This window comes from Trematomus bernacchii, unplaced genomic scaffold, assembly GCF_902827165.1.
Source record: "Trematomus bernacchii unplaced genomic scaffold, fTreBer1.1, whole genome shotgun sequence".
NCBI lineage: Eukaryota > Metazoa > Chordata > Actinopteri > Perciformes > Nototheniidae > Trematomus > Trematomus bernacchii.
This window is the reverse complement of record NW_022987739.1, coordinates 7,574,749-7,602,402: the sequence shown is the minus strand read 5'-3', so window position 1 is coordinate 7,602,402 and position 27,654 is coordinate 7,574,749. Positions and strand designations below refer to the sequence as shown.

General features: G+C 41.0%; 1 protein-coding gene across 2 annotated transcripts; it reads right to left on the bottom strand.

Annotated features, from left to right (window-relative positions):
• LOC117496247 (capping protein, Arp2/3 and myosin-I linker protein 3-like) lies at positions 1-27,584 on the bottom strand. 2 transcript variants are annotated; one of them, XM_034147994.1, is made up of 40 exons: positions 27,483-27,584; positions 24,786-24,880; positions 22,262-22,312; positions 22,098-22,157; positions 21,202-21,323; positions 20,975-21,069; positions 20,512-20,582; positions 20,314-20,387; positions 20,160-20,235; positions 19,691-19,779; positions 19,177-19,271; positions 18,986-19,072; positions 18,350-18,459; positions 18,182-18,259; positions 17,986-18,062; positions 17,383-17,487; positions 17,170-17,239; positions 15,826-15,907; positions 15,593-15,689; positions 14,780-14,834; positions 14,123-14,295; positions 13,953-14,021; positions 13,477-13,570; positions 11,718-11,816; positions 11,518-11,637; positions 11,323-11,436; positions 9,994-10,169; positions 9,766-9,853; positions 9,114-9,233; positions 7,140-7,206; positions 6,656-6,843; positions 6,062-6,141; positions 3,978-4,151; positions 3,219-3,417; positions 2,389-3,136; positions 2,159-2,256; positions 1,882-2,008; positions 1,467-1,538; positions 1,198-1,305; positions 1-586 (listed from the first exon to the last, which is right to left on the bottom strand). In XM_034147994.1, the coding sequence occupies exons 1-40, from the start codon at positions 27,532-27,534 to the stop codon at positions 546-548; spliced, it is 4,596 nt and encodes a 1,531-aa protein (XP_034003885.1). In that variant the 5' UTR covers positions 27,535-27,584; the 3' UTR covers positions 1-545. The 2 variants fall into 2 exon arrangements, with proteins under 2 accessions (XP_034003885.1, XP_034003886.1); XM_034147995.1 differs by lacking the exon at positions 1,198-1,305.
• Positions 27,585-27,654: the final 70 nt, after the last annotated feature.

Genomic DNA, 27,654 nt, shown 5'->3' with positions numbered 1-27,654 from the left:
ATTTTTTATTCATACAGTGAGGGTGCTCATACATAATATCTTTTTTCTCTATAAAATATATTAACTTTCAGTTCCTGAAAGCCAAACTAGATATAAATCATCAAGTTTCATCTGATAAGAAGCAACTCATTTTCAAGTGTCAACCAAGGCAATTCACTGTATCAGCAGTCAAAAATGCATTGCAGATTTAAGAAATCTGATTCTAACAAAGACATTTTTTTATTTTCTGTTTGGTAAAGCCACTATGCTCCAACACTCGGCCAACGGTCCACCAACATAAAAGACAATGATCATTTGGGTTATTCTAAAGTAGCAAACACTGTTCAAATACTGAAGCCACAAAAAAGAGTTTTAATGTGAGAGGAAAACCAAGACGCAGTCCGAGTGTTTCAACAGAGGCTGATGCTTTATGATGTCTGTCACACATTTTCTCCCTGGCCCTCCCCCTCTTCGTGGCGTTTCTTTGTTTCCTCGTTGGATTAAATGCTCCATAGTTGTCATGACAACGCTTTGGCCGGACAGCGGCGGGTGAATTTTCCCGGGAATCACAAGAGCTCGCTGTGACTAGAGGCTGAGTCGAAGCCGTCTGTGAAATAAAAAAAAGAAAATTATCATTGGCAGGGAGTCTTATCAAAACATATCACTGAAATTGATCTATGCATGTATATTATATATATATATCGAAAGAGCCAGTAACTTTGACGATTTGTTATAAATTGTAACAATTTGTTAACATTACCGGCTCTTTCAATCTTTTTTTTTTATGGTCAATTACTTGTTAGAATAACGCTACCTTATTTTTTAACCGTGGTGTACTTGTCTACTAAGTCTAATCTTTTTCTTTTTTTTGTGTTTTATCTGTACATTGCTGCTGTGACGTTGTAAATTACCCACTGTGGGACCAATAAAGGCTTTCTGATTTTGATTATTCTGTTGTATTTTATATTAAATTTTGTCTGTTGAAATACATTTAATAATCATAATCCACAATAGTAACACATACCGTGGTGTTTGACAATCACACTCTTTGTCATGTAATACACGCACGCACGCACGCACGCACGCACGCACGCACGCACGCACGCACGCACACACACACACACACACACACACACACACACACACACACACACACACACACACACACACACACACACACACACACACACACACAAATAAAAACAGAGAGACGTGTACCAGACATGTCCAGTGACTTATTTCTGTTTTGGGGTAGTCTAGGTTTTTTCACAGGGGGTTTGCGATTTGGGGGCTTCTCAACGCTATTAGGGCTTTCCCTGTCAGTGCCTGAGTTCAGTGAGGACAAAAAAACACACAAATGAACAGTTAGATACAGACGCTTTACACATAGATAAACATAAACTCTCAACTTAAATATAATACAGTGTAGAAGCCTGTTTGATAACTAAGAAAAGTATTACGTGTGATTGAGAAAAGCCAAACTGTACCTGCGTCACAAGACATGGCCTTTCTGTTTCTCTGTGGTTTCACCGGTGCCTGAGGTCTTAATCCTTCTTCACCTGAACAACATGTATGAAATAAAAAAAATAAAAATCGAAATCCTCTTAACAGCACTTCTAAAGCTCACTTATAAATTCGTAATATCTTCTTTATTTTGTTCGTACAAATGAGAAGACACCAGAGAAGTTCTACTTTTATGGTGTGTTATTAGCCAGACAATTTCTTGGCTGGGAGCAAATATATTGTTGAATCCAAGAAGTCACTGTGCCTGTCCAAGAAGTAACAATCACTGTTAAGGCCCAACTTGCCATTTCCTCATACTAATGTGAACACAACTAGACTTTTTAGTTACAGCTGTTAAAACTAATTCAAGTCGATTGTATGGATTTTCAGTGGCGTTACCTTGACTTGCAGCTCGGTCTGGTAACCCGTGCAGAGGCTTGTTGGTAGGAGGTGGGACAGGAGGGGGAGGTAGGTTCCTCTCATTGGCTGATTCTTTTGGAAATGTTACATACGAGGACGTCTTTGGCTGTTCAGGATCAGAACACAAACCATGAACAAATCAAATGAATTAAGACAAAAAGCCCTGTATACATTTGCTATACATTTACAGTAACTAATGATGGACATATTTGTTCTTTTACACTAATCAAACCATGCATGGATATAAATTACACACCTTTTCTGGGATCGGAGGAGGGTGACCCTCCGAGTCTCTTCTTTTTTCTCTCTCGTTCTTTTCCGTCTTTCCATGTTCCTCTACCTCGCCTTCCTCCTCTGTACATACAATTCAAGAAGAAATCTTTATAATCTACACTGTGAAATGTTTACACACAACGAATGCAACTGAAAACTCTTATAAAACCCTTTCTAACCTTCAGCACAAAAACATGTCTGACAGTGACGTACCTGGTAGAGTGTCTGCGCTCTCGAGGCGGTGTCTGGTTCTCAGTTTGGACAATAAAGGTTTGCTGCTTTGTGGCGGGGGATCGGGTTTAGATGAACAGGAAGCAGCTCGACCCCCTCCTCCTCCGCTGCTCCTCCATCCCTCTGTGAACCCTCCACCAGCGTCGGGACACATTTGTCTGTCTCTGTCCTGCGTGTCCTGCTGATGCCAGTCTGGAGCTGCTGCCTCTGCGCTTTTCAGAGGATCCTTATCCTGTTGTGGCGAAGGCGTCCTGTCCGACGGGTACGGAGGCAGCGGCCTTTGAGACAAAATAAGCGTCTGCACTTGTCTCTCTGTCTTTTTGCTTCCTTGTCTGCTCTCTGTCCCCTGGTTGTCCACCTGTAAGTCTGTGGGCCTGTTCTCTGACCACAATCTGTCTATCTGTCTGCCGCCCATCCACTGCCTCTCTATCTTTCTGTCAATCTGCCGCTGGGTGTGTCTGTCAACAGTCCACTGTCTGTCCAAGTGTCTGCTCTCGGTCCAGTACCTGTCTGGTTGTCGTTCTATTGTCCTCGGCTCTCCAGGTGTTCTGTCTTGCGGCCTGCTATCAAACCGCTGTCTTTCTGCGTGTTTCTCTGCTGGTTCGTCCCCTTGCCTGGCCTCTATCCACGGCTTGTCTGGGTGCAGAGTGTCTCCTGCCCTTTGTTTGTTGTCCATCCAGTACCTGTCTGACTCTGACGGATGTTCAAACACAGCGTCCACTTCAGATTTCTGTAAAAACACAAGAGGCATGAAAACATAATATACGAGACAAAGACAGAGACATTTATTTGGCAGGTTACACTTTCTGTACCTCTCTGTGAGAAAAGAAGCGGTGTTTGCTTCCTCCCATGCCCGGGTGAGGGATGCCTGGCACAGGTGGCGGACTTAAAACTAGAGCATTTTCCCCCTGGTGATCAATAGTTTTCCCATCAGCCCCTTCACCAGGAGATCCAGCTCTTGCAGAGGACCTCGGAGGCTGAAGGAGTGTGTATACATTCTCTGTGGCTGTCCTAAAAGTTGGAAAGACATTAAAGATGTTAGCCTGCATTGAAATTAAATTGCTGCTTCTTTTTCCAGATTCAAAAAATAAAACGTCAAACTCAAATGTAACAAGTTGTGAGAGCAGAATAATTAGTCAATTGTCCCTTTTCTTGCAGATACCAGCTATGTTGCCATCCTAATCTGTATCTGACATGCAGCGTGTTCATCTCTAATCACTTTGCTGACGGTCGGATCATGAATCTGAGCCACCGGCTGTCATCTACATCTGTGTTCACACGGTGGTTTCAGCATGCCTGCACTCTGACAGCTATCAGCCATCTCAACAAAGATTTGAGGGAGATTTAGAGTGATATTTGCTGGAGTATTTATGGAGTTAAGTGCTGCTGACTGCTCTAATAAGACAAAATAAGTGACCAAGTGAAGCTGGGCAGTAGAATATGGAAGGATTGTGTGAATGTATTGTAATCTAGTGAATAGGCATTGTGTTTCCGGGCCCTATCTATATTATATAGTTATCTATATAGAGTGATATATAGAGTGTGTGGGTTGTGTTTGTGCATACACGAACCCTGTGGGTGCTGTGGCCACAAAGTGACACCCGTCTGAATAAACCTCTGCTTCAGACTCCGGTTCCTGATTGGACAAAGTTTGGTTGCGGTTCTTGCGAAAACCGAAGATGGCCAGCATATTTCTCCTCTTCTTCCTCCTCAGCGAGTGCGCTTTGTGCAGAGAGGACAGCTGACTGAAAGAGGTGAGAGAGGTTCAATGTCACACAGGCTGTCCGGTAATCTCTGAAAGGATGTTACTGAAGTCATACAACGATCCTGGCCGGCTCTTTGTCTGCTTTTCTTCTGGTACATCTGCAATTTGAGCGTTGCTAGGCTACATGTCTTTATGATTCATCTAAAGTGCACTTTTTTATGTCATAAATGCAATCATATTACAGTCAAAGCACTGATTTAACCTGACGATCTGCAGTGAGGAAGGAAGCAATATTATTCTGATAAATTGTGGCAGCTGTTCCTAAATTTAACTCCACCAAAATAAAGGCTAACCAAAGTGCTCCATCACTCGCTAATGGGACACTTTGGTTCTGCATGTTTTGGCACTTATATTTATTTTCTTTCATTTGCATGATTACTGTAGGACACAATGTACATTTACAAAGCAGGCCGATCACAAATGTAACAACTTGACTAGCTGTCAGTGACAAACAACCGAAATCATCTTTAAAGATGGGTAAAAAAACACCTCTGCTTCCTGAGTCCGAGACCCCTTTGATCAACAACATGCAGACACAAGACAACCAATCATGTCTTGTTAGCCAAATGCTCCAAACAGCCAGCTCCAGCTTCTTTAATCATCAAAGAGTGACTCAATTTATGTTATGATTGAGCAAAGATGATGGAGAGCAGATTCAATTGCCTCTGAATGTACGAACAGCCCTGAAGATGTGCTGAACTGAAGCTGAACCTCACGATGGGGGAACTTCAAAAACAGACAACACACTGGTCAGAGAAACACAACCTTCCTGAGATATGAGACACAACAAACTAACCATAAGCCAATTCAAATAAAGCCTCAGAAAACAAGCTGTCGGTAACTGTTTGATTGTGGGTGTTTTTACAAGCATCATGCTAATTGAAATGTCATTGCATTAAGATTGCATAAGGAAACTGCAGAGTTAATCGCGTTGAATTACTTTTTCTTTACTTAAAGGAATATGTGATTAATTCAATTCTAAATCTAGCCTGATTACAATACATTACATTTCATTTAGCTGATGCTTTTATCCAAAGCGACTTACAATTACCAATTACAGGGACATTCTCCCTGGAGTAACTAAGGACTAAGTGCCTTACTCAAGGGCACGCTAGTGGTGGTGTTCCTGGCGGGATTTGAACTCACAACCTTCCGATCTTCAGCCCACCTCACTATCATAACTGATATGATGGTTTGTATTCATTTAGTTCCAGTTTCTGTTGATCGGTACGGCACTAAAGGCATCAGCCAAGGTTATATCATTGTTCCCTTTCCTTTGAAGCTACACCTTACACCGCCACTAGCTTTTACTGTGATCTTGTCATTTATTCTGCTCATATTATCTCCTTTTTGTGATACACTCTTATTAGATAATGTTTTATATTGATGGTTTAAAAATCCTGTTATTGTCTAATATTGCTGTTAACTATCTTTGGTAAAGATATTTAAGGTACACTACTTACTATTCCCAAAGCACAATTTATAATAATTTCTTGTCACTGATACAGTGATTTCAACCACAGGTGTCCATTTATTTCAATATGCTGTGAAAATAGTAATATAATAATAATGGAGCATCAAACCAAGAAGAAAAGTCGTATTCTCTTATTCTTGTATTTACTGTAATAGATTTGTGTCAGCAGATAACTCTCTTAAAACAGAAGATTTGCTAAGCAGTTATTGCTGACCATCACCATGCAGCGATAACTTAAATGTGTCACTTTGATGGATTCCCTGCAGTATCCTAAGTAAGTATTAAGACGTTGTAAATTGATTTTCAAAAATATGATGTAAGAACTCAATCTAAAAACTTTTTTTTTTTTGTTACTCAAACAAATGTAAATTCAGGGGATAATCTTTAGGAAAGGATAATAGTAAATAAACTCTCACCTGTCAGGGAGAACTCTTTTGGTATAGAAATCTGGGAGCCCGTCATCAAGGGGGCTTATTCCTCCATTTTCACTGGAATGCTGTGCACACACAAACATAACAACAAACACTTTTTAAAGGTGTCAATTTACTTGCACTGGGCTTCATTGTGAATGTTCTGTATTGCAATAAAACAAATGGATTACACTGGCTTCAGAGAGATGACATAATGCAATTGCAGCCATCCACTTTGTATGGATTACCTCAGACAAAGACAGGAGTCTCTGCCAGCAGGCATGAACATTAGAAAATGGGGGAATTATGCATAGATAGATAGATAGATAGATAGATAGATAGATAGATAGATAGATAGATAGATAGATAGATAGATAGATAGATAGATAGATAGATAGATAGATAGATAGATAGATAGATAGATAGATAGATAGATAGATAGATAGATAGATAGATAGATAGATAGATAGATAGATAGATAGATAGATGGCATACATTACTTGTGTGTAGATAAGCTAACACTAGTGTATGCTGGAATTATAAATGCAAAATTCACATTTCTTTAGCTATCAAAAGGTGCAGAGATCAAACCCTCCTTACAGTATCAGCAGGGATGTGTCCTCCTTTATGCCTCCGCGGAGGCCTCGGCCTAACCCGTGTCACATGGTGGAGTGGCAGACCCTGTGTAGGCAGCTCCGACAGGCCCTCCCAGGATGCCGAGCGGGACAGCGGGGAGGAGTATGACGGCACCGAGGGGGGTGGAGAGGAGCTGGAGTCGTCACAGAGACCTGATAACAGGTGAAGACATTAAAGAAGATGTGAGGGCAAGACACTGAGCAGGCAGACGAGAGACAAGAAGTGGGAATTGTTTCTGCTTCAAGACAATTTAAAACAATCTGCTACTGCTCTGAGATTTACTGACTCAGTCTTGTCTCGGGCCAGATTAAAAGAGACATTAAAAGACTACTCAGAACAAGTTACCGGAAAGGGGGAAAAGAGTCAACAGAGAAAACACTAATGGAGTCCTGAAAGAGACAGGATGGGGTCAGAGCTGGACGGGAAAGAGGATTTACAGGATACTCACTCAGCCTGGTGGAGACAGGTCGAATTCGTCTTGTTCTCGAGCTGCGCTTCTTAATGGCTATTGTATCCTGGGATGAAAAAACGAAAGAAAGAAACAGAGAAGCTGAGGGGTAAGGCATACAACCATTAAGTGAGTAAACATGTCAAGTAGCACAAATAATACAAGCCCTCCTTCAGGCCATCAGTGCTTTTGTCAGTGAAGTTAAGCTACATCAAGTCAATTTTAAAAACAAAGCATCAAGCGGAGCTGAAACAGTCAATATAAAATAACAAACACATACTGGGACATACAAAGGTTGGTGAATAACAAACTGTGCATAACTTGGGCTGTCAAGGACAGAAAATATTTTGAGCGGAAGGAAACTGAATCTAAGAAGAGAAATGTTTGTCTGTAAAGGCTTAACTCAGTATGAGAAATTGCAAAAATAGGTTATCTGCAAAGTATAAACCATGGCAGATAGCTGTTTGAGTTTAGCTTTGCGAGTGGCAATCCCTATGAGTCAGTTAGTCCACCACTTTGGTCCAATATCTCAACAACTATTGGATGGATTGCTGTGAATTGTTTTCCAGATTTTCAAGGTGCAGAGGGAATGAGTCCTATTTACTTTGATAGTCCCCAAACTTTTCCTGTAGCGCCACAATTCGGTTCACATTTGTGCTTTTTATGGACATTTCTCCACAATAGTAATATCAATTGTCATTTCATTTGTTGGACTTACAACTCTCCCATTGGTGATCCTCTTACATAATGAAGCAACATCATCAGGTCAGAATTTAAACTCCAACTGGTTCCACTCTAAAAGCTGAACTAGTATTGTTAACTTGGTAAACATTATAAGTGTTATAGTCATAAGAGGATACAAGCCAATAGGTAATACATTGTAAAATAGCACTTTCACCAACAGGGCTAAGAGCAGGTCATTCAAGACCACTAAAAAGGCTGATTCAGAGCTCTTCCACTCCCTGAATCCCTGATTAAAAAACATTATTAACAAACCAAGGTTAATATAATAGGCTGCAGGTGGGAGACACTAGAGCTTTCCCAAATAATAAATGGGGAGATTGAACACAAATTATTTTAAACTTTGAGTTAGGGGAATTCCCGGCAGGTTTTAGAGTAGACATCAAGGAATAGAAGTAGAAGGTAATGACTGGACCTATTACTATGAAGAAAGCCTTGGGTTTATGGCAGATAGTTGAGATATCGTCAGAGACAGTTTACTGACATCTTGTGAATATTGAGCTGCTTGACGATAAAGATAAGGTAATTGTGAAGGATTAAAAGGCTTTCAATCAAACCACTCCTGTCTAAACTTCCAAAGGCCAGAACACGATTGAAGTGACAATACATCATCAATCCAAGTATTGTTGAAACGTCTCGAGTGGAGGTGTTGGGGCTTTTCAAATGTTGACCTTTGGTTCGTCTGTCAAGAAAGTCAGTGTAATATTTCAAATGTCAGAACCCAGAGGAAAATCCATCAATACAGCCATCCATAACTGAAGCTGTGCTTTTTGGTTAGAAGTGCTGCCCAATTATTTTTCTCTGGTAACCAAGCGGAGGAAAGTGGCTAGTTTAAAGAAATACACTACATTATACAGTTTTGTACATTTAACGTTTTTAAACTGTAAGTGTAAATATGAACATTGACATTGAATTTTATCTCGTTGCACTGTCCTCACTACTACCTTATTTGTGTCTATTTTTTACTGCTGTGAGAGTTGCCAAAGAAATGTCGTGGTACTTTGTATGATTGACAACTAGACTGTTCATGCCAGACAGAAATGTGAGATTGAAGCAGGAGATAACTGATTAAGATTGTCACAATATATACAAAAAAAATACAAAATGTGATGGTGACTAAAATGAGTTTGAGGAGTTAAAATCTCAATAATGTGAAGTATTGGAATGCCACTGTACCACAGATACTATAGGACAAATGAAAAGATGGTTATATGTTTATATATTGACTCTCACTATGCTGGTGCTGAACTCCTCATCTGTGATGTCCAGAGAGTCTCTGTTTCTGTTGAACCTCCAGCCAGTCCCGTCCTCACAGGTCCCGTCCCAGCGTTTAAAATGAGACATCTGCCGATTCTGAGAAAGAAAACACTCTTCAGTCCCTTTGTCGTCCACTTCGTCTCTATGCATCCAACATATTGCGATAAGTATTTCACTCCTGTCTCATTGATGTTAACAACTGGAGTAAAACATTATTTTTTACAGAAATGAGCAGAAAACAAGAAATCTATTTGTAAGTTCAAAAGCACAAAGACAGAGACTGCAGTCAGTGTTTGCTAGCCTGTCAAAGCAAATCAAAACACAGATGTAGGAGCTATTTTAGGCTATGAATATAATTGAATTAGTCAAGGTCGCAACAACATCATTTTTCATCTTTGGAAATTGCCAAAAATAGACCATTGTTTTTCTCTCACTATTGCTATTACTTATTGTCTATTTTAATCTCCGCAGGTCTCCCTTGAAAAAGAGATCGTTGATCTCAATGGGATTTTTTAACCTGTTTAAATAAAGGCTACAAACAAACAATCTAATCTTGTACTCTTGAGCACTTTGGGCTGCATCTTTGCATGAAAAGTGTCACAGAAACAGAGATTTGGTTATTATTTACCAGGGTCTTATGGGTGGCGTAGAGCTCCTGCAGGATCTGGTCAACGATGGAGTTTGTAAGATAAGAAACTACAGACAGCTTCACTTCTCTGCAAAATATTGTGTTAGGGGAGAGGGAGAGATGGACGGAAAGAGGTTTGGAGAAGTAAGAAGAAATCAATAACATAGTTATCAAATTCAAGCCTTTATTGCGGCGCTCCCTTTTTGCTTTTCCACATCTGTCTCTTACTCTAAGGCTCGGTGGATGTCCTGCGCCGCTCTCTCCATCAGAGCTGTCCGGATGGCAGAGCGAGGGATGGACACGCGCTCGGAGACGGATGATAGTGGAGGACTTAGCCTCTCTGCCGCAGAAGAAGATATAGGGCAGAGCTCACAACAAAGGGACACCATGGAGTCCACGATCACCTGCAATGGATGCCAGCGATTTTTTTTTATTAGTCAATTTATTGAACATGTTTGAAACAAAACAAACAATAATAATTATTATAATGAAGAGAAGCAAAATAAAAAAACCTTCAAGGTATAAACAAATAAAAATAAAAATTCGCAAATAGTTTCCATAATGTTCAAAAGGGGCAAGAAGAAGCTTAAAAACGTTTCTGGTCCTATCCCCTCTAGCGTACATTGTTCATGAAAATAAAAGTTTAGGTCATCGTCATCAGCATCCGTGATATTTGATTCATTGTTTTAAACAAATAATTTCTTTTTACAAAACAACCAAAAACAAATAACTTTTACAACAACAAGACATAGCAAGCATAACTTCACAGGTCCTGCTCATAACCATTCAGGATTTGGTTTCTAAATAATTGTTGTAGTTTAGATAAAGTTGCACAGTATTTCAGCTCAACATTACAGTTATTCCACAGATGAACACCTTTTGTTGTGATGCAGTGGCGTAACAAGGTTGTGATTGGCCCCGGTGCAAATATTGTTTTGGGCCCCCCCCCCCCATCGCCCCAAACATAAGTGCACGCTGATGCGCTCACACATGCACGGACACACACTCTCTCTTGTCCTTTCTCTTTTGAGCGCCGCTCTTGTGCTTTGGTTTGCTGTAGTTTATAAATGCAAGCTATTACATTTTTTAATAATGCTGCCGAACTTGCTACTGCTAGCTACAGTACAGTACAGGTTGATTAAACGGGTCGCTCGTCACGCAAGGTATCACATGACATGAAAGGGAGCAACGTCATTGGACAGACAAATTACAAATTAATTGAGGTTGCTTGGTTACTTTGAAGACTGCGTGAACCGGTCAATGTCAAAAAATATATATTTATTTTAATTTTTTTTGCATGGGCCCCTGGCCGGCTCTGGGTTTGTGCATTATTTTATGTTTTGGTTCATATTTGTTTCTGCTCTGGGCCGGCTGCACCGTCGATAGTTACGCCACTGTTGTGATGCAATGAAGTTTGGAATTTGGGTGGTTTTATGAGATGCAGTTTCCCCTCAACATGTGTATGTTTTCTCTCCGTGTGAAAAGTCCCTGGACATTATGATCAGTAACTCATATAACGAGAGAGATCATGGTGTTGAAAGAAGCTGTTAGATCTACCTGCAGCTCTTTGTCTGCAGCTTTGGCGAGTTCTCCAGCCAGAGAGTCCAGTTTCTGCCGCACCGGCCCGTCCACAGACAGCACATGAGCCAGCTCACACAGTGAAGGGTACAGCTTAAAGAAGAGAAAACACATATTTCAATGTCTGTGTGACAGTCATGCATATAGTACGCTCACACATTTCACATCACTCACAGCACGGGAGTTCCTGGCCTCTTTTAACACTTGTTTAGCAGCTTGAATCTCCTCCATCTCTCCGGCGCCTCGTAACACACACACCTGCTGCTGGACACGCACGCAGAGGCGCTCCATCACCTTGGAAACAGACAGGAGTGTTAAGAGCGCAATCATAAATAAAACACTCATAAACATACGGCAGGAGGAGGGAGTGATACCTGTTCGGAAGTGCTGGTGACCAGGCCCTGGTGCAGCCGCAGAGCCTGCCTCTGAGAGAAGCGCTGAGTCTGGTTGTTCCTCACCAGAGAGCGCTGGATCTGGGAGGCAGAAAAGTGACGAAAATAAACTGGCTACAAAAACACTAAAGAGGACAGATGGGAAAGACGAGGCGATGATGCAACAGATAGATTGTTGAGGAAATAAAGTGCAATGAAGCAGAGAAAAGGAGGCAGAGGAGAGGCTGCTGTCTCATTTTGGTTTTCAAATGTCTTTGCCCTATTTACCAAAAACATCTCGAGGCTGAGATGTTTGTAGAATCCATCTTACTAACCCTCTTAAAACCTTTGTTGTAGAAATGAACAGTTCTACAAGCACTTTCTTCCCACTTGTATGAAGCCAACAGCCGATTCTTTAAACTTCAAGTTTCTTTGCTGCTACTTTTATTCTAATAACTGTACCCTCTATGGTAGCGTTTGAGGTTAAATGAGCAATATTGAAAGTAGAAACTGGCAAAAAGGAAAAAATAATAATTAAACACAATTAAATTGACAGGCAGCTAAAACTACAGAAATGACTGCAGCACTCTTGGAAAAAGAAGTAGGAAACTTGAGTTGTTCTATTTGTATACGTTTGCGGCAGTATTAAAAAGAATCACAAACTGAAGATTAATTATTAACCTCCTCTGGCAAAAATGTTACTTTCCTGATGTTTCAGTTTCCATATATTTATGTTGTTTCAGTTCAAATGTGTACTTTTTACAGCACAGTCTGCCTCCAAGCACAACTGAATTGATCGAAGTTAACTTTCTTAAACTTACCTAATATGAATCTTTAAGTGCAGCAAGCTATAAGCTTCCTTTTTATAGAAACCTTTTTTTTATTATATTATTTCCAAGACTTACATTTTACTCTCTGCAGCTTGTCTCCACTTTACAGAAAGTTTCAGCTCAAAGTTTATCTGTGCCGCTGCAGCTTTACTGTTTGGGCTCCCTCTCTCTGCTCTCAGTATTGTTTTTCAGCCGCAGCAGGCAGCTATTTACAGAATAAACACTCTATAAACCTAGTCTACAATACCTCCTCAGCTCCAAACAGCAGACAGACACATTTAGCAGAGTGCTGAATAAAACAGCAGAGCTTTTAGCAGCTAAAGAGCCAGTTATTTCCCACAGGAGTTGATAGCGACTAAAAACCGAGCCAAAAGAGATTCAATATGGGACACAATGTAATTTGATACATTGTTATTTAAAAAATAAACTATTGTAACTGCTTTGGGAAAACTTAAAGGGGACCTATCATGCAAAATGCACTTTTGTACGTCTTTTATACATGAATATGTGTCCCTGGTGTTCCAGGGAACTCACCAAGTGTCAGAAAACACAACCCTCTCTATTTTCCTCCATACCCAAATCTCTAAAAAAGGGGCTGCAACGGATCTGATAAAAACTGATCCAGATGTGAACACTGTCCTGACGTCAGGACAGTGTTCAAATGTGTTTTCTGACACTTGGTGAGTTCCCTGGAACACCGGGGACACATATGCATGTATAAAAGACGTACAAAAGTGCATTTTGCATGATAGGTCCCCTTTAAATGGTGCTGGTATCTTGTCCAAAGCCATTGAAGGAAGAATGGTTCAAAAACAAATGATTAAAAAAACGTATATAAGCTTCATCAAATCTGCCCGTTTTAGTTGACTCTGTTTCATTTAAGTTGAATTTCTGACAAGAACTGTTACAGTGGCTTGTCTCCGATTGCCAACCTTGGTCAGTGCCTGCTCTGTCCTCTCGGGGGCGCTGCGGTACGCCTGGCTGATGTCACTTAGGGGTAGAGGCATATACTGCAGGATGAAGTTACTTAGAGAGGAAGCAGGAAGAGGAAGGGACAGATGAAGGGTAAAGTTATTGAAAGAGACAGTAAATGACCACAGAGAAAAAATAAAGTAGGTTACAGATTCAAGGGTTAGTTAAGGTTAATATCCCCAATGGACAGAGCTCATCCTAAAATATCCCTCCTATGCCATGCGGCGAGTGAGTAATACTTTCATATTTGCAACCATATCATCCTTAGCCTAAAGGTAAGCCTGTACCATTTAGGATAGCAAAGTGGAAAGCAACAATTGTCTCCGTTGACAATGCAAATTTAAACATTCATCCACCCACCAATGTTTCAAAAGCTCTTAAAAAGAAGGAACATATATCACTGTTTCTAAATATGTTGATGTTTTAATGCTCTTACTGTTCAAGTGCTCTGGCAACATCTAGAAATCCTGCTGCGGAGGTGTTGTTGCGATCCCATGTCACACTCCTGCAGGGCAAAGTGGTGAGTTGCATGAATACAAATATTAATGCAAAGTGCAAGTTAATCTAACAAATAAATACACATTCTCTACATGTATTTCCCTTCACCTGAGCGTGGTGTTGATCTGCAGGGCTTTGCTCAGCATCTTGGCTCCGATGTCGTCCATGTTGTTCCCGCTCAGGTCTACTTTTTTCAGGCAGGTGTTGCTGCCCAGGGCGTTAACCAGCACCGTCCCCCGAGAGCGCAGGCGCGAGTCGATAAGGGACAGAGACTGCAGGGCCTGGAGAGGAAACAAAAGGTCAGTGTGTGTGTGTGTGTGTGTGTGTGTGTGTGTGTATGTATGTTGGGGGGGGTTGTGTAGGAATAAATAAAGTAGAGAAAAATGTAACAGTGGAAAGAGAAGTGAGGTGAAAGTGTAGTGGTGAATTTACTGCGCTGTAATGTGACTGCTCGCCAACATGACTTTACATGATGTATGTATGAATTATTTACCATGAGTGTAGTGATATAGCCCCAAGGGTTACAGAGGCATTAACAAGTAATGATACAGTGTCACATCTACAGTACAGTGAAACATAATGGAAAAATGATGTGTCCAGGAATCAAATCTTAAGTCAATTATTCCTATCTTTAATATTGTTTGCCTTCCACAATGGATGGATCTTTTCTGTGTCTTTGCAGTCGGATGATTTATTATTAAGTAAAACTAGTGGTACATTTGCATCATCCAGTACGTTTTCACGATTTCCTTTGTTATCACTCACACATTCCTCTTCCTGTATGAGTTGCACCAGCTTCTGCAGGACTTCATCCAGAACCCTGCACACAAACAGAGAGACCACTGGATGAGTTTGCGCGAGTCATTTCCTGCTGCCGGCGGGCTGTCTTCCCGAGGAGCGGCAGCCTCTTATGAAAACGGAAGTCAAATCACAGGCACGTATATTTAAGCTGGCATATCTATCGCACACGGCCTCGTGTTCACGGACACACACGTGCACACAAAAACCTGCAGCATTTCCTGTTAAATGACATGCCAAACTTTAAACTGAATCCCAAACATGACAGAATACTAATCACAATAACATATTTTGCCAAGAAATGTATACTTTTATTCAGATAACACATTTTTTACCTCTGGAGAAAATGACATTGGAAAAATATAATCGTGGACATATTTTTCAAGCTCTGTGGTTGCCATTGTTTTCTTATTTGGAAAATATATCTGAGATATGACCAGTGATGGAATGGTGCATTCTGTGGCTATTAGTCCTGACGGCCGGAAATACTAGTTGTGGTGTTGTCATTGTCTACATTGTCGCTGTATTGTATAATTATTTGTTTGTTTTACTTTGATGTTTTTCTTCTTTTTTTTTCTTTTTCATGGCTCTGTTGTTTAAGTTATCTTGATAAGCATGTTTTGGTTTTGCCTGTGTGGACATGTGCGGGTGGAGGGAGGGAGGGGGGAGTGCAGTGAGTGTACTGTGATATTACAATGTAAATGAAATGGCATCGATTATTGTACACTATAATGAAATAAAAAGACTGCAGCAAAGTGTGACACAGAGCACCGACAGCACCTGTTTTTGATGTTGAAGTTCTTGCCCAGGTGAAGATGTTTCAGGGAGGGGTGTCTGGAGAGGGCCGGCAGTACTGTGAGCAAGTCTGCATCGAGACCTGTCATCACACATACACACACACATATATATAGAGCACAACATGGCTTGATTCATTAACATCCCACTCAAGCCTTGCCTGCCCTAGGACAAAGAGTCAAGGTCACAGAGAGATGTGGTGAAGCGTGCCACTGTACCGTTGTCTGAGATATCCAGAGTGCCGATAGAGGAGACCCTGGGGAAGAGCTCCTGGATTACAGCAGCTCCTGCAGACCTTAGCTGGAGAGAGAGAAATACAATGTAGGAAGAGAAAGAAAGAGATAAAGGAGAACCAAATATGCCATTTTATTGTTTAAGTCTTTGGTGAGTTCTTCTATTTCTCCACATTGAGGCAGATTTACAAATGCCTTTTTTACGTGTCTGCAATATTATGACAAATCTATCTCCTTACTGCAAGCAGTGTGAAGGTTTGTTGAATGGTACGCTCTGCCTTGCCTGTGATCTGCAGCAGCTCTGCTCAGTGGTAGGGAAAACATATTTTGTTGACTCAGCGCTTTTTAAACAAGTAAATATATAAATATCCTATTAAGCTAGAGCTGTTTTAATCATCAAAGCTTTGGGTGCACATTAACAGGAAGTGATAGGATGTTGGAAATCATTTAATAGAACTGCTTAGTAGTCAAATTAGCAAGTTTAAAAATATGCAAATTAAAAAGTATGGGCCAGTAAAACCAGGCTTCTCTCCTTAACTCACTAACTAAACTAGGTAAGTACAATCTAAATCAGACTCAAAATGAAAATGTCGCTCACACATTCAGCATAGGTACATTGAAAATTCAGCTGACATTACTCCTGTGGTCTTTTTATTTGAATAAAGTAGTTCTACAGAAATGTTTGCAATGGGGGATAATCTGAATCAAAACTCTTCCCCTTGCCAGTGAGGTGAATTAATATGAGATTAAATAAGGCCCAATAACACATTTACACAAGTAAATACAAGTGACTGTAGTCATTTTCTCACCTATATTAAAAAAGCTTACATTCAAAACTCTAAATGCTGTATAATGAATGAAATAAATTGTACAAATTGTATCAGCTGTGAGGATCTGTGGCCTTCACTTCAGCTGTGAAAGCAGTGCCAAGCATTGTACTTGTGACTTGAATGTGTCGTCCGATGTGTGACTTCAGCGTCAATCAGAGTGTGGGAACTTTGTGTTTCAGACATAGCTTAGAGCTTTGTTTTACCTCTCAATTTCATTCAGACGTTATGCTTTTCTTCAGCTACAAAGCTTTTCTTCACATTCATAAACCTGAATGTCTCGTACATTTCTTTATACAGGATACAATGAGTGAAATACCAGATTCTTTTAAATGTTTTCCACAAGGTAACAATCGTATTTACTCTTGTATGAGCCCACATGATGAACTCTTGATTTTAAATACTTTATACATGCTTAAACTGCAGTTAGATGACGAGGAAATACGGCGCTATCCCTTTAACTTCAGCTTAGAGCCCCATGCAGATAGAGGTGAACTCTTACCTCACAGCCACTGATGTCGAGATGAAGGTCATTGATATGAGGATTGGAGGTTAACCCTGTTAGGAGAGCTCTGTGGAGACAGGAAGGACAGAAGTGAAAGACGGGGAACAGATAAGGAGCGGAAACTGCAGATATTCATGTCCTTTAATGTAGAAGGGTTTAGATAAAAGGAAACAGATCTGGATGGAGTTAGAGAGGTGACATGGCGAGTACCTCAGAACATCAGGGGGCAGCTTCATAGAGGCCATACTGACATAAGTGAGGCTGAAGGCTGAGCTGAAGAACTGACTTAACAGCGGCAGCGTGTCCTTCACTTTCCTAGTGCATATAAAAAAGAAAATGATAAAAAAAGAGGCAAGACTGGAGATTAGGAGGGAATGAGGCCGCCACACAGAAGAGGTTAGGTCACATTGTTGACATGGTGGTTAAATACGAGAGCAGAGCTGAGAGTAGAGCACTGACACTGAATGGGAATCAGAGTGACTATTGCTTTGGAGTAAGAGGGCGGGGGAGCAAGTGGGGTCAAATGGTAGATAGCTTCTGCATAAATATTCATGAGACTTATCTATGCAGACAGCGCCAGGAGTTCTGGTTCGGAGCGTCAGTAGACACACCCACAGATGAAGCACAATGTACCCACAAAGCTCATTTCTGAATTCCCATTAAGCAAGAGATGAAGATAAAGATGAAAAAAGAAAGTGGTATTGAAAGAGAATGAAAGATAAGAGCATTTACTGTGAAATAAAGATGATATATTCCCAGATTTGGATTTGCGGCTGCCTTTATTGTTTAGGTAATCTTTAAGATATGACTAACCTGTGGGAGAAGGAATTTTTGGAAAGATTCAGAAAGGAAAGATCGGCGCAACACCCCCTCAGAAGAGCCCCAAATAGCTGCATGAGACACAGGGTGGAAACGGTTAATCAAGGCTGAGCATAGCGAGAGAGAGAAATGCATTTATTTTAAACGTTGCACACAAACATTGGATCGTTTCCAGACATGAAATACTTACCGAGTCCACAGAGCAATCTGTGCCTGACAGATCCAAATGGACCAGGCAGTTGGGCTGAGACAAGAACAGATACAAGTTCTGGAAATAGAAAAGAGAGGAAGTTATATTAAGCATGAAAAGTGGTGTATAAATATCGTTTTTATTTCCACATTGGTTGTGCTTTCTGACCGAGGAATCCTCCCCCGAGAGGACCCCGGGGTTCTTGCTCAGGTCAAGGTGCAGGAGGGAGTTAGAGTACTCATCGCTGGAGCACAGAGCCTGAGAGAGAGACACTACTCCTGAGAGACGGATGAAAAGAAAGAGAGAGAGATGAGACGAGTAGTACAATATTAAAAGAAGGGAAACACTCAAAACATTTTGTTCCTTTACATAATTCATACACATCTACAGCAGCGGGTATCAATGGCTGTAATGGGAAGCAGTGCATAGTATCTCCCTGCTTCAATGTAATATTTAAATTCTCGGCTGGGAACAAGCTAAGATGAGACGGTAACAGGAGGCTTGCTGCCTGCGGGGCAGCGCAAGACATCAAAAGTCAATATGGAGTCATAACAGGGCCAACACATGAAACACAGCTCTACAGGAGGGAGAATCATCTGGGGCTTTGGGGGGTTATACTGCCGCATTTATATCTAACCAGAGCTGTTGAGTCATCCACCGCTTCAAAAAGTCTGTTACAGGTTTAATATCACACATTTTCCACCTGATTTTGGTGAGTTGTTGAATTTTGGCAACACTTTCTGACTTTATTGAACCATTAATACGGAACTGCAAGGCAGAACATGGAGAGAGGCAAGCCCAAACCTTTGGAGGTGAGTGAAGTCTTGGAGAGGTTGAGGAGACGAAGACCCTTGCTGAGGCGACACACCTGCTGAATTAAGTTGGACACTCCTGCAGCATGCATACACAAGGTATAAACATTTAGTTAAAGAAGACATTACAACCATACTTGATGAGTAAATGAGACAACCAGAGAGAGGTGAATGTCTTTGCACCTTGGTTGTCCAGAGAGTTGTGGGCCAAGTTGAGGGAGTGGATGACAGAGGAAGGGTTCTCTGAAAGAGCAGCTGACATCTTCTGTGGGAAGTCTCTGTAAAGTAAACACACACAACAATTTAAAGTGACATTGTAGAGATTTAGCATTAATCTTTTATATAGACTTCCAAAGGATAGATTTAAAAAGGAAGAGTTCCCATCTTTGCATCAGAGATATATGTTTTATGCAGATATAGTGCAAGTTCTAAAAACCTCCTCCCATAATGCAGCTTCATAGAGATGTTCATTGGAGCCGCCTGAATGGTAAATCTTCACATCTTTCAAAAGGCAAAGTTTCTAAAGTAGGCTTTGTTCAAACTAGTCTCAAACCCTCTGAGATTTGTCAGACTTTAGAGAGCTTCTTTCAAAGCCCCAGACACTTCATACAACTGTGTTCACAGACTGAGTAGTTCTCCTGTGAGTTGATAGAAGATTAAATGGATGAAAAAATGAAGAGAGGTAACAAAAACGTACGATTTTAACCCAGCATTCTCCAGAGTGATCTCCTCCAGGCTGGATGATTTGCTGACCGTGTGCAGGACCTGCTCAGTGACCTCTGACCCCTGAAGGAAAAAGTCAACATTATAACTAAACATTGCACTTGTTTCAGCTCTACGCCACTTTTATCCAATCCAATCCAACTTTATTTATATAGCACATTTAAACAACAGAGTTGACCAAAGTGCTGTACATCAATAAATATATAAAAAGCAGCATAAATACATTTAGACAAAACCGATAGGACAACAAACAAATGTAAAAGCACGAGACAATAAAACCATACTTATAGCCACAGACTGAAAAACTCTCATACACGATGTAAAAACATTTGAAAACACAACAATATAGAAAACCCCAATTTAAAAAACACAGACTGATGCGTGGTCTGCAAAAGCTTGGGAGAACAAGTAGTAGTTTTAATAACTCAACAGTTCATACTTACTATCCGCAGGTCTTTGCAGTACAGTTTAGTGAACCAGGTGTTGTATGCCATCGATGCAACAATAACCGCCAAATCCCTGAAATAGATCCAAACTGAAGTGAGTGAGGCGCCATATTATACAGTTTATAGTGTCTGACCGCTCTTTGTCCCTCACCTGCTCTCCAGGTGGCTGAAGTCCAGCAGGTTGAACTCTCGGCTGTCCTGGGAGTGATAGATGGTGTCCACATCCTAGGAGCAACATTACCCATGAGCCTGTTTGCTGCAGTATATGACCCCCTCATTTAGTGCACAGTGCTGTACGTAACACTCAAAAGCACTCACAGCGACACAGGCACAGTCCCACAGCTCTTACCCACTGCACTTCCTCCTTGCAGCTGATGCCATTATAGTCGCACAGAGCGGCGTATGTCTCCGAGAAGCCTCCTGAGAGGGGCAGGCAGTAGGAAAAACAAGAGGCAGAAATATGAATCTGAGAGGATGTGAACAGCTGCTTCCTTGCACTACAACAAGAGAGAAAAGGCAGGAAAATGCACAAAGAAACATTTGTCCAAATTATCAATCTTTTATTTCTGTGACAGAGCACTTTAAAAAGAGCATCTGGGACACCATTTGTGAAATTTGTGAGCCAACTTCCTCTCCAGGCTGCCAATTGTTGTGCATTTGCCCCTAATCGGTGTGTGTGTGTGTGTGTGTGTGTGTGTGTGTGTGTGTGTGTGTGTGTGTGTGTGTGTGTGTGTGTGTGTGTGTGTGTGTGTGTGTGTGTGTGTGACTGCATGTGTGTAAATTCCCAGGTTTGATGATAGTGTGTATTTTACCACACGCCCTCTGAGTCTCCACTGAAGTCTCTGAGCTGGGTGAATACTTCCTGCTCCCCTCAGAAAGGTCACTGTCTGAATGACAGATGGAAGGGCTTCAAAGATAAAAGAACAAAAGGTTTGGAATAATTTACTTCAGATAATGTCATTCATAAAGGTGAATTAAAGATACAAACTCTCTGACATGTGATCTGCTGTATTCAGATATTTGTTCTTGTGATACTTACGCAAAAATGGAGTTGTTGAATATTCGAGACAGAGCGTAATTAATATGGCTGACCACATGATTGAGGTGGTCACGTGACTCAAACTTCAGGGAGTAGCTGGTCTTGTCAGTGTCGATGATAACCTGCACAGAAAAGGGAAGTGTAAGGGACTGTATGAGATTCATTATGGTAAGGAGGGGGTTTATCTTATCAATCCTCCCCTTGACTTACTTTATGAAAAGTACAAACTCTCTCTTCCTAAAGTACAGTACTGAGTTTGACAAATACAAAATAAGACAATCTAATACAAATTAAACCTATTTTTATTAATTTATATAGCCAATAATGAGTTTATTATAAGTTGAATATAGAATAGCTATTTTGGGATTATTCAAGCAACTCTCTGTTTTAGAATAAAAATATTAAATAACAGTTCAGCTTCAAGGGGGAACTTCAAATTATCATGCAGACTATTACATTTGTATGATATGTATATAAATATGATATTTATACGGCTGTATACGATAGTTGAGTGTAATGGGGAAATCTGGCCCTAAACATTGAGATTGAATACTGATGTCCTCTGCATATGACAGAGTGCAGGTTAATGACCTGTGGTGCACACTAAAGCCATCATTTGTGACAACAAAGGCTAAAATATAAACACCTCTCTCCCTTAATAAGTCCCTAAGCAGTTACTCTTGTTGCTGACACAATCAACAACAGAAGAGAAAACAGTCAAAAGGAGCCCATTGAATCTCACTGTAGTTGCTTCGACCAGTTCTTTAAATGCCTTTTGTCATTTCTTGAAGGCCAAAGTGATGTAACCACTCTATTGTACAATTGTTCACACAAACCATACGCTGTGACAGTGGAGCTGAGTGCGTACAGAGTTCAGGAATATTGTTTATCTTCACCTGGTGATCAGGGTGGGAATTCAAAGCTCGAATCTCCAAGAAGTTGAACGTGGATTCCACCTGTTCAGATACAGTCGACAAATCAAAGATCTCAGCTGGCAATTTGAAAGAAAAAGCTACATACTGCACAGTGAATGGAGACAGAGAGGGGTAAGAACAAGTACCTTAGCGGGAATCTTTGGAGCCAGGAAATAAATACGCCATGTTGTGAGGACCTAAAAAAGGGGAAATAAGAAACTGTAAGTGTAACTGAAAGTTCACGGCAATTCTCCCAGGAGTTTCCATGGAAATGATGAGAGGGAACAAATTCAGTTTCATATTCATGTATTGATTCAGCTAAAAGCTCTCTGCATCAGAGATAGGTTGTCTAACATTAACGGATTGAGATATAGGCTGAAGATGACGGCATGTTGCAACATTTTAATCACATTCTCACAAATACTAGATGTAATTTAGTTAGCAGTACATTACGTCTCCTGTGCAAACATGATCTCATACAATATATTGGATTTAAGTCATGCGGTGTGGCTTTGGGCTCAGCAGGCAATCATTTCTGCTCATTCAGCATCTCCCCAGATCTTTAATATCAGAATTTAAAGGAAAGGACCCCCTTTTGTCCGGAGTAAATTATGTTTTCCTTCACATCTCGATTCTGCTCCGGAGCCAGACATGCCGGTCATGCTGGGTCAGGATGCCAAATTAGCACATTTTGCTACACTACCTCTGCTAATTTGCCGTCTGCAGTCATAAGTGCGTGGGATATTTTTTAGCGCAATGCAAAGTTGATGGGAATTTGGACCTGGCTGGTAATTTAATAGAAAAACTGAGTTTGATTTTAATCTCAATCTGAAAGAGCACATGCAGTTATTCCATGCCTGTATCCACGTATTCCCAGCATGGAAACGTGTGTCATGCAACTGTTGGATAAATCTGATTCTGCTCCTGATGCTTGTTCATGAGCAGCAGTGTGTTGCAAGCACACCCTATAAAGAACCTTGAACCCTAAACAAGTCTGAGTCTCTCTCCATCACGGTAAACAAAGTGCAGGGATTGTTTGGCTTTTCGCTGCTCTCCACCAGCCCCAGAGTTCTGCCCTTGGCTCTTTTTCTTCTCCTCTTCTGCTCCGTCACTCCCAATCATTAACTCCATTCTCCTCTATGGCTCTGGTAAAACACTCCCTCAGGACAGAGCCCCCCCCTCCATGTGTCTCTCCCCAATGAAAAGTGGTAATTAAATTAGAGCTCTCCCACTCCAATGTTGTGTTTTTTGGAGAGAGGAGCTTGACACAGGCCTGTCAGAACCCCACACCGATGGCCTCACACACCCACGCGGCATGTGAGGTGTCGGAAATGAAGTTACTCAAAAATGTGTGAGAGATGGCGGGAGAGAGAGGAGGTTCTGCAATCACTACAAAGACTGACTGAAGGAATTGATTAAGAAGACCAGATTGCATCACATTACGGGGAATTAGTTTAGAGAGCGTAAGAGTAAACAGGAGTAAATCATGCTGATGCAGCATGAGAGAGAGAGACGTATCCGAGTATCCCACATCAAAGAGAGACCACACAAACATCAGGCTTATGGCGGTGTAGAATTAAGCAAGAGGGCTGAAACAGGACAGATAGTCTAATCTTCTCTTGTAAGAAATCAAGATAAACTCATGCAACCTATACAGTGACAGATCTCAACCTAAACAAAGCTTCGATTTAAAACCTTAACACGTTTAAGCTCAGCTTTCCTTCAAAAATGTAACCCTGCACGTTTGATCATGCTCCAATCTCTTTTCCGTCCTCTATGCACACCCAGCAGGAGCAAGGACTCTTTCCAGTTCAGCTTTTAAGAAGAAGCAGTAAATGAGACGTGGATTAGAGAGATGTTCCCGACAGATAGACAAGTCAAAGTGTCTGAATATCAAAGACTGAACTCTCCTCCTCATCACATGATGAATCATTAAAGCATCCATTGAGTCGAGGGACAACTGTGTTAAAACTACACTGACTTCCTCACAGTTGGCCTGGGAATCGGAAAATATCTTGCTTATACAGACTTGCTTTATTTGCTGCACTTATAGGAGTTTTCAATCAATAATAGCTGCGGTACTGTATATACACAGTATGTTATCTGTGTGTGCTTTCATGCACAAGTCCACTGCATTCTGCAAATAAAAGCTTCCTCCTTTCGGGGTCCTATAAGACTTCTGGTCCATAATGTAAGAGCTAATTGCCCCAGATTTATCCAGATAGCTGGCTGAGCTTCACTCACTCAAAAAGAGATGTCACATCTCTGTCCCATATTCTCTGATGAAAGCACCCCAGAATCAAAGGTTGTGAGCTGTTCGGCCCCCCCCACAGCCTCCACAGTAGACACGGAGGTATGCACAGCCGCTCCCACAGATACTGTCTAACCAATATTCATTCTGCCAGCAGCAGCCATAGAAGAGAGCGGACCGTTATCATGCAGTTTGTTAATGATGTGCACAATCATACAGAGCCTCTACCTGTGCTGTCCTTGGTGTCAACACTGTGGCTGAGATCAATTAACACTCTAGATATCTGATAGCACATCGTGCAGGTATCAGACTGCTTTAAGGGCTATAGAATAAATTATTCTACATCAGAAACCCAGTGTTAGTGTTCAACAGAGACCCATTAAAACCCCTCAGTGAACAGACGGAAAGCAGCAGCTTACCAGTATCCTGTCCTCTGTTTTTCCATTTTTGGCGTCAAGCTTGATTCCATAAATAAACTTGATCGATGATTTATCGATAATCTTCTTGATGCTTTCTGTGGATGAAAAAGTAGAAAAATAAAGTTAGAAATATATTATTTGGACTAAAATAAGAAGAGATATTCTTACTGTAGTTTATCTACCTGCTGTCTGCAGATTGATTTTCATATCTCGTCTTAATTGATTTCCAAGTAAAGTGAAAAAAACCTTAAAAACACTACAACATATTGTATAGTACATGGTGTAAAACAGGGGCACGGCAGTGTTTCAGGTATTAAGTTACTGACTATTAACTGCAATGTATCTGGTTGGAGACCGGCCAGTGATGTGGATGAATATTATTCCCCATATCTTTAGCTCATTTCCTGTCATCTTAATACAGTCAAACTTCTAATAAAAGCCATTGCTCAAAAAATAGTTCAAAAGCATCCAAATGACCAATTTGGTAATTTCACATCAAATCAAATTAGTAAAAGTCAAACTGCACTCTATATCCCCGTAACCTTGGATGTAGAGCTCTGTATTTATTTGTTTATCTAAAGGAAATGTCAATCTTATCATTTGAACAGCATTGTGGCATTTCAGATGATACAATAATCGAATCAACTCTTGTGTCTGATTTGATCCTGATGATTTTAAATACGTTACAAACCTCTTCCATGCAATACAATTCAATCTGCATGTTACTCTGAATCAAAAATGACCGACATTTGGTGGGAACAAGTCTGGATTGTATGGCTGACACACAGATTGACTTAAGAAATACAACAGTTATGTTCCCCTGTATCACTCAATGAGTTCTGCCCAGTGCATTCACAGATATACTCTATATCTATCAAAACTATTCACAACATGCTTTAGTGTCATTTTCTTCCTAACGAGAGCAAATGACACTTAGGAGCAACAGTGTTTATGATTCACTGAGAGCTGTTCCTGTCAAACAGCATCACTGTCAGTGCTGTGACCCCTAACCTATACGGCACAAGCACTGCCTGTCGTGCCACAGGAAGAGTCTCACCCGGGTGGGACCACACGGCAGTGACACATCACAGACACATAGTCGCTAGCAGGAATTATATGATTCAGCCTCTCCATTACTGAGGCTGCACAGCTTTCCAGACTGATGGGTTTATGAGAAAATCAATACTAAAGCCAAGACGCTGGGATTTGTTAGAGGTGTTGATACAGTCACACTGGAGAGAAAGGCTACTTTTCCCCTTGTTTCAGCAGTGTTTATCCATCTTTAGGTGCACATAACTCTTATATATTAAACCTCCTACTCCACTACATTTGTCTATAATACTTACTTTACAGAAGAAGATTTTACAAAATAAAATATAACATTGATAATAATCTTATAATCTCATAGTATAGACACTGACAGGGTCCATTGTGCTACAAAAATGGAAACATATTTGACACACAATACATATACTGAACACTCTTGTACTTTTTGAAGTTATGACTTTAATTTAAAAAAAGTGATTGTAGTATTTCTTCTTTTAGATCATAAGTAAAAATAAGAATACCTTTCCTCTTTTCAAAAGTATATTACAGTATTATAGGTGGTATGTTACAAGACAGATTGGGCGTACTCTCCGAGCCTAAAAAAGAAAATGCATTTGCTGTAAAATGACAAGGACCACAAGATTAATACAGTTAATCTGATTACATCTGAAACGGAATAAAGGCTAAACTCTAATAATAATCCATCCAGATCTGAACTCAGGTCATATTCAGGTTGTTTAGGGCCCCCATCAGTGCTCCTCTTGTCAGTCAGTGCAGTAGGTGCACGAGGAGGAGGTGCAGCCACCCTGCAGGTGACTGAAGGAGGAGGCATGGACCCCAGTGGATTAATCATCATCACAGTGCGCCTAATAGAGCCATTAGGAGTAATTAACGCAGCAGTAGAGTCCTTGATACCCACGAGCATGTGTTCAGTGTGTGCGTGTGTGCGCGTGCGTTGCTGTGCTGTGACTTTGGCATGTGTAAGCTGTTGCTGTTTGAGATAAAAATCCTAAATATTTGTGCATTCTGTCGTGGGTTGGTTTAGCTTATGCATTTTTGTTGGCAAGATACAGTGAACATCTGCCTCCATCAGTCCCTCTCTGTTCACTTTCGCACGCACACACGCACGCGGACAATCACTAGCCTATAGCACTCTAGCTGATTAGGCAACAGAAAAACAAAGATAAAACACTCCAGGGGTGAGGTTTACAGAGGGAATCCTATTCGGAGACAGGTTTCTTGGTAAAAAAAACAAAAAAACGTGCAACATTTAAATCGCTTTGAAACCCAAGAGTACACACCATAATTCCCACAACGCCCCTTTTCCTCTCTGGCCTAAGGCTGGGCTTTTCATTACCTGATTTTAGCCGAGGGGGCACATGTAAAACAAGCTATAGTTCCCCTTCACTGTACATTATTCATCTGCACAATAACTGATTGCACCATGAAGGACAAAGCCGGCCCGGAAAGCCACAGGACAGAATGTAAAGGTGTAGCTCCTCACTATCCTCCAATGCGTCTGCTCGGTTTGCAGACGCGCGGAGAAAAAGCATCCCAACATAACGCAGACACGCCGAGGGTGTCCGCGGTTACAACCTGCAACAAGACACAACACGGAACCAAAATAACCGGGCAGCAGTCGTTACCCACCTGTGATTTCTTTGCTCACGAAACCAAAAGCAGTGATCTCTTTAGAAGCCATGTCTGATGCTCTCTCCTATTTGCCAAACCCACATCCTACTCTCCCTCCCAACTGTTCTTCTCTTCCTGCTCATCTCGCTCTCTCTCTCTCTCTCTCTCTCTCGTCTCGTCTATCTCTTCG